The sequence below is a fragment of the Rosa rugosa genome, chromosome 1 (assembly GCF_958449725.1).
Source record: "Rosa rugosa chromosome 1, drRosRugo1.1, whole genome shotgun sequence".
NCBI classification, from domain to species: Eukaryota; Viridiplantae; Streptophyta; class Magnoliopsida; order Rosales; family Rosaceae; genus Rosa; species Rosa rugosa.
Genome location: NC_084820.1, coordinates 32,782,229 through 32,789,677, shown reverse-complemented (window position 1 = coordinate 32,789,677; position 7,449 = coordinate 32,782,229). Strand labels below are relative to the sequence as shown.

Sequence of the window (7,449 nt, the reverse complement as noted above, 5' to 3'; positions counted from 1 at the left end):
TAGGACAATCAGCTTTAATATAGAAGATATGATAGAAGATATGACAGATTAGTTTCCTTACATCCACCCCTCTCACTTCCTCCTCCTTCACCCGAAATGAATCCGACTCTAAGCGGTTGAGTAGAAGAGCTCTACTAGTCACAAGCGGAATAGTCAAGATCTTTCTTTTGGATAAGAGTGATCAAGATTCGTCAAAATATTAGTCGTAAAATTGAACTGCTCTAAACCATGATGAAATGAAATGTCGCAATGTGTCTTATGCTATACATGATCCTCATCAACCGCCAAGGAACACCAGGTGCACCATTAACAATCAATGACTGAGTTTAGAGTTACCTTCAACCACTAGCTTAGAGTAAACTGTCCCGAATAAACCCCGTTTCTCTAGTTATGTGTTAGAAATTGAGAATAAACTAAAAATCAATACTTGTCAAAAAAAAAAAAAAACTAAAGTGAACGACCCATTGATATAGAAACGAGGTTAATCAGCTTAGACTAACCTGGAATATCAGACAAGCTAATACCATCCCAATTAACAATGGATACCATTTCAAGCACCACAACATACATATTTCACCTATGTCAAGGGTGACCTTCTAGTTTCTACCAACAGTTCCGTCAAAATACATGAGCTTTTGCTAAAAGCTGTGACATGAATGCAATTAGGAGTGCATGGTACGTAGACTATATTCACCAATTTGCAGAGGGAAAGGGTATATCCCCGGATTACAATGTAAACCGTTCCTTCGTAGTTCGGACGAGTGGAGCTTCACATTAAGGTCTCGAACCACTGAAGACGAACTTTATTTTCGGCACCTTACCTGGTTGTAACTTTGGGGCAGAAGAGCTAGTACAAGGCTTCTTCCTTTCTCTCTCTTCTTGTTCAACTTTGGGTACTAGAGATGGCGCCAAACTGCTCCATTTTTCCTTCAGCATTTCAAGCTGAACTATTTGCAATTCAACAGTCTTGGATGGGTATTCAGACTCGAGGTCGTAATCTTTGATGCATTGAATGGCAGCTCTTAGATCAGCTATTTTACCATTCAGAGCCTTATCCTGTAAAAGAAAAAAGTAAAGCCTTCATACATACATATTTTTACTGTTTTACATCAAGGATAGTCTTAGAAGTAACTGTTTAAGCGTCAGAAAATGGAAATCCAAGGAAGCGCTACAAGGTACCTTTTCATCAGGTATCATCTGTGACCCACAAATTAGTTTGGAACACATCATTACATCATCCACATATTCTTTTAAGAGTGGCACTGGGGGGAGCTTGTCAAATAATTTGAAGGCACAAATAGATCTAACAGCCTCCATCAGTGACTTCTTTTCAATAAGCTTCCGTATAAAATCTGCGATGCATAGAAAAGAAAAATTGTAGGGTTTATCAAACCAAAAATCCAAGAAATTGCAAAGCATACCATGAAGGAAAAATTAGGAATACTCAGTGGTATACAAACATCACCACAACACAAAAGCTAATTTTGAAGAAACTAACCAGGGATATAATCTGCAAAACCATGTGTCTGACATAACTCTAGAGACTGTTTATGCTGCGAAACCCTTCTAAGAAGCATTACAATCTCATCTTCATGTAAGGTTCCAAGCAATTCATACATAGCTATAAACAAATACCCCAAACTCTCCAATGAATTTTCAGTATCACCTCTCAACTTTTCTTTCCACTGGGATGCTAGATTTGTTGCATTTTCTTTCAGATGAGGTCCAACATGTGTTGACAGTCCCATTAGAATCTTCAATAGAGTAATGTTACCAGATACAACCTTTTCTTTGGAACTAACATCTCCATTTCTCCAGTAATACGTAAGAGACCCTTGCATTGAATCCAACAAAAGTTTTGCAGGGTCTGATGATGATTTAAGAGTGACCAACAGATTTTCCTGTAAAGCATTATTCGGTGAAGAAAGAGTTGCTGCAATTCTAGTGAGAGAAGATTCTGGTCCCTCAGCATTATTTGGTGAAGAAAGAGTTGCTGCAAATCTAGCCCCAAAAGATTTGGGTCCCCCAGTCTTGGCAATGGAAGGAAGAGAAACAATCCTTTCATTCTGTAAATATTTATTCGGAGGAGAAGGAGTTGGTTCATTTCTAGCCAGCGAAGATTCTGGTCCCTCAGCATTATTTGGTGAAGATATAGTTGCTGCAGATCAGGCCCCAAAAGATTTGGGTCCCTCAGTCTTGACAATAGAAGGAAGAGAAACAATCCTTTCATTCTGTAAATATTTATTTGGAGGAGAAAGAGTTGCTTCATTTCTGGCCAGCGAAGATTCTGATCGCTCAATCTTGACAATGGAAGAAACCACATTCGTCCCTATGCAAGTACAATAAGAAAAACAGCAACGATGGCGTGTGGTAATCTTGAATTTGAAATGCACGTCAAAAGATATATAGAGCATTGTGTGCCACTTGTGATTTGACTCAAGTGCGAAGCTGTGGGGTTGGGGATGCAGGGAAAATCACAGCTATTACATATAAATCTTATTAAGAAAAACTAATGATGAATGAGACAATATTCGGTTACATACCATAAGATGGCACTTATGGTAGAAGATAGACAGCGTAAAAGACTGATTTATACATGCAAACTTTGAAATAGCAAGACCTACAATAAAATGGTATGCTAAGAAAAGCACAGGAGGCACCACCACACATGTCCATCCAGAATCTGATGAGAAAATTTTAAAGAAAATCAAGAGAGGCTAGAAGCCTTTAACAACCGAGTTATAAATGTGGACAAAGGACACGTTTTATTGATTTTTGGGCCAGCGAAAAGGAGAAAAGTTTAACTATGAAAAGAAAAAATCATTTGCAATTTAAAATATCATTTTGAAGTACATAACATAAATGCCAAAAAGGACAATCATCACGAACTATGCTGATGGATTCATTGCTTGCAACTTCTTGAGCTAAGTTACTACTCTTAAATGCTGTTGTAAGCTGCAGAATATAAGGCATGCCCGATAGTGAATGTAACCAATGCTTGCTACAATGCAAGAAGTATAAGCATTCATTTTCTTTTTTCATCTAAGGGGCAGGTCTTTTAAGGCCAAACATCAACATTACAGAAATTTTCTATGTGATATGGATGTCATAAGTGTTATAAAATAAGCAACACTTACAGAATGAAGACTTTGAAACACAAAAAGAGCTCACCAGGTGCCTTATATGTGATACCAAGTGCCCTACTTAATTCAGCAGCTTGTTCTGGCTGAGAAACCATAGCAAGAAGACTTTGAAGCTCCCTCAAATCACAAATACTTGTCAATTCATACGTAGTGATAAGCCGCAAAAAGTCCAAAGCCTCCCAACTATTATCAGCGGTAACTGCCATCTTCTCTTTCCAATCAGCTGCCAATTTCACTGCTTCTTCTCTCACCTGAGGATAATGTGACTCAAACTCTCTGTTTTCCACAGTAAGATTTGACGGATAAAACCCTTGCATTGCATCCAAGACCAATTTTGCGGGGTCTGATGATGCTTGTAGAACAGCTGACATTCGGCTACCTGTCAAGTCAATTTTTTCCACTTGCTCATTCATGACCAACTGTAAGCTTCTACCAAATTGTCTCTGCTTCAATTCAAGCTCGATCTTTGGCCTGCTTTTCAAGTTCCCTTTCTCTCCTTTGAAGTCCATCGGATAGTGAATCCAACTTTTTTTCACGCTCTTGTACTGATTTTTGAAGTGAAAACAAATTGTTTTCACGATCTTGCACCGATGTTTGGAGTGAATCCAACTGCTTTTCACGCTCGGCTGCCAACTTTTGGACCAAATCCAAATGCTCTCTGTCTTTTTGTATTGATTCTCCAAATGATTCCAAAAAAATTTCATTCAATTCAACCTCATTGAGGCGTTCATTGACCCTCTTATCCTTTGAATTAACTTCCTCAACTCTCAATTCAAATTGTCTCTTTTTAAACTCAAGCTCATTGGCCCGCTGTTCGAGTTCCCTCTCTTTCCTTTCAAGTCCCTGGCCTATCGAGTCCAAAAGCTTCTCATGCTCCTCTGCTGCCATTTGAACTGAATCCAAATTCTTTTCGCCCTCACGCACCGACTTTTGCAGTGCATCCAACTGCTGTCTCCCTTCCTGTATCGATTTTTCAACTGCATCAAAATGCTTAACTTTCAACTCCACATCATCCAGACCCTCTTCTCAATCAACTCAAGTTCCCCAATTTTCCACTCCACTTCTTCTTCTTCTTTCAAATTCGAGTTTCGCCACACACCCCTCTAGCTCCCTCTCCTTCATCTCAACTTTACAACACCACCCCTCCATAGCCTTCTTTACCAAACCAAAAGCCATACTCTCCCTGATCTTCCCCTCTCTCGCTTCCAACGTATACGAACATTCCATCATCGATTTCTGAATCAAACTAATCCTCCCCTTCTTCAACCTCACCTCCTCATCACATTTCGCAATCATCTCCTCTAAACTCCTCCTCTCTCAACTTCACATCATCATTCACCCTAACCATCTTCTCAAGCTCATCTATCCGCTTCTCTCTATTCTTTTCCTCAAATCTTTAAATTAAGAAAGTTCAGCTGGCTCTTACCTTTTTCAATCTCCATCGCTTTCGCTTCCGAATCACGCCGCAGCTTCAACTCTTCACCTTCCAGCTTCTTCGCCAGCTCTATTAGCCCCCTGAACCCGGCCCGGACCCGGTCAAAACCCGCTCCAGCTTCCGTCATCAAACTTCTTCAAAACCCTAAAGATGCAAACTTTACCACAAAACAGGGCTCAATTTCTTCTCACTGATCAAATGTGAATCAAAACTAGAGCAAAGGCTTGGTCTTTAACTTCTTCAAAACCTTAAAGATGGAAACTTTACCAGAGAACAGAGCTCAATTTCTTCTCACTGAGCAAATGTGATCAAGGTGAAAGGTTGGTTCTTTCTTTTCGTACAGTAATGAATGGTTTCTGAAATTTTTTCAGCGGGTATCAGAGACTTGCCGTATTCAAATGGCTCTATTCTGGCCGTTGGATTGTGAGTGGGGGAAATGGACGGATGTGATTTGCAGAGAATCTTACTATACAGAGTAACAGGGAAAAGGGAGTGATATATGATACCCATTACTGGGTCTTTACTCTTTAATAAATTTTTCACCTAATTCCAGAGAGTAAAAGTCTGTACTGTGAGTTGAAATTTTTCTTTTTTCTTTTTCTTTTTTGCTCATAGAGGTTTTGCTATGTACAAGTATTGTAAGGTTTCATATTAGGCTGCTTCTCATCTTTGCTTTCTGCTAGAATTGGTGCATCTTCTGTGAGACTATTATCAGCTTCATTATTAGGTCATCGTTACTCGATCGGATACTCTTATTAAAACCCTGCTCAAATATCATGTTTCCCCTAAGAGATGATAAGAGGAAAGAAAAATGGAGTAGCTGGATGAATTTGCACCATCAGAAAACCCGATTAAACTTAAAAAAACAAAACGGAGACGGACAGTATGAACAACCAGATATACCAAAAGATCAATGGATTTTGCATCAAAGAAATCATGGCCATGCCAATATGGATTGCAGGAATGAGAAAATGCCTTGCAATTTGTAAAACATTATTACTGTGCTATAATCAACTGTATTCCTAACTGGAATCATATGACGACTAAAAGCACTCCATATAACAGTGCACATGCATGTGTTTCAGCCTTTCAAGGTTCCACCAATATTTCAAGTACTTCTCATCTATGTGACTGTGTCAAATGTTTCCAACTTTCTACATGGGAAAGTTGGTCAATATATATGCTTCTCCAAAATGGAGATTACTTCATTCTAGGATCCAGAAATAAACCATCATTTACAATTTAGATTTCTGTCCTGGTTGGAACCCTGGAGAATTAAGTCTTGTTATCAGGTTCTTTCCTTTTTCTCTGCTCTTTTTGCTTATCATTAGAACCAACAGATGCCGCCAAAATTCTCCAATTCTCCTTCAGTTTTTCCAGTCGAACTAATTGCATTTCAATGTCTGTAGATGGGAATTCGGACTCGAGATTGTAACCCTTGATGCATTGGTGCACAGCTCTTAGATAACCTATTAGGTTGTCTACAGCCTTAACCTGAGATCAAAAGCATGCTTTAATATATGTATGCATTGATGATGCTCCAACATTTAACTATTTAAGAAGCAAGAATTGGACGTCCAAAAAAGAGCTGAATACCTTTTCATCAAGAGCAATCCTTATCCTGCAAAGTACTTCAAAACACTTCTTTGCATCCTCCACATATTCTTTGTATACTCAGTGGTATATCTCACCGCGCCCCTTCATACTGGCTCCGCGGAGGTTTTGAAGTCACCATTTCAAGAATAGTACATCCCAAGCTCCATATATCCATTGCGAGACAATAGCCATTTGTATTCATGAATAGTGACAACCTCAAGTCAAGATGACATGAACCATAAGAAACTCCCACTGAGAGTTATCTCTGCAAGAGAAGTGAAGACAATCAATCAAATTAGTCAAGTGGTTTGATCAAATACGTTGTGTGAAAACAACAAAGTTTCATGTAAATCTGGCCTGATAGAGGGTAGAGAGCACTTGCCTATTTTACTTTGCATTGTTCTGTACAAAGGTCCTAAATAGATGAAGAAAACAATAAGGTTAGAATGCACACACTCTTACTTACTATGATTAGGTAGTTCTGTTCCAGAAGTTTGTTTTAGTTCTTTGAATTAGGTTTTGGAAACATTCAACTACTCCTTTTGTCTTACCAATATCTATATTTCATAGCTATCAGCTAAAGAAAAATCAAAGATGCATGCTTGAAATATATATACCTGTCGAAAAGAAAACTTTCCCTTTGAGGATAGTCCTCACTAACCAGTGTGAATGCGAATAATTTTCTGAATTACCTCGAGAAGAGGAAATCCATGAATCTAGCAACACTCCAACTCTGATGAGTAATAATGAACAGTTGCACTAAGTTGTTCTGAGAAATCCAAGTGGCTAGAGGAGCACAATTCACCAGTCCAAGAATCATTCCAGAAAGATAATTGTCAATCGCAATTCTCCATTTCAGACCATTAGGAAGAATGTGAGCATCATATAACATCCCCTCACCAAATACAACTTTCAGATCCTTGGCACACATAAGAACCTGTACTTCAAGCGTTTACCCTTCCACACAGACTTGGCTAGTGAGGCTTGATTGATAAGAGCTGCTGTCTTAAGACCAATATCAGAGGTTTAGGTTGGTGAGCTGTGCCTAGACTTCCAAATACTCAAATAGTTTTATTGCTATGCAAATTCGTAAGCATTTCACCAAGAAACAAATTGCAACAGTTAAAACCACTCTATTGTGATAGGAGCATAAAATGCGACGTTTATAATGTTTAAACCCTATATTTTGCTAAGTTATTTCCTTTATCTTGATCAATTTAACTTAGTTAGTGTTTTACAGGTGTAAATGGAGTCTCAAAGTCCAAAAATGGCTAA

General features: G+C 38.6%; 1 protein-coding gene across 2 annotated transcripts; it reads right to left on the bottom strand.

Moving 5' to 3' along the window:
• Positions 1-533: 533 nt before the first annotated feature.
• LOC133735608 (FRIGIDA-like protein 4a) lies at positions 534-4,920 on the bottom strand. Of its 2 annotated transcripts, none has more exons than XM_062163018.1 (4): positions 3,172-4,920; positions 1,499-2,448; positions 1,180-1,352; positions 534-1,056 (listed from the first exon to the last, which is right to left on the bottom strand). In XM_062163018.1, the coding sequence occupies exons 2-4, from the start codon at positions 1,839-1,841 to the stop codon at positions 775-777; spliced, it is 798 nt and encodes a 265-aa protein (XP_062019002.1). In that variant the 5' UTR covers positions 1,842-2,448; positions 3,172-4,920; the 3' UTR covers positions 534-774. The 2 variants fall into 2 exon arrangements, with proteins under 2 accessions (XP_062019002.1, XP_062018997.1); XM_062163013.1 differs by having other exon boundaries at positions 1,499-2,329.
• Between the last annotated feature and the right edge of the window lie 2,529 nt (positions 4,921-7,449).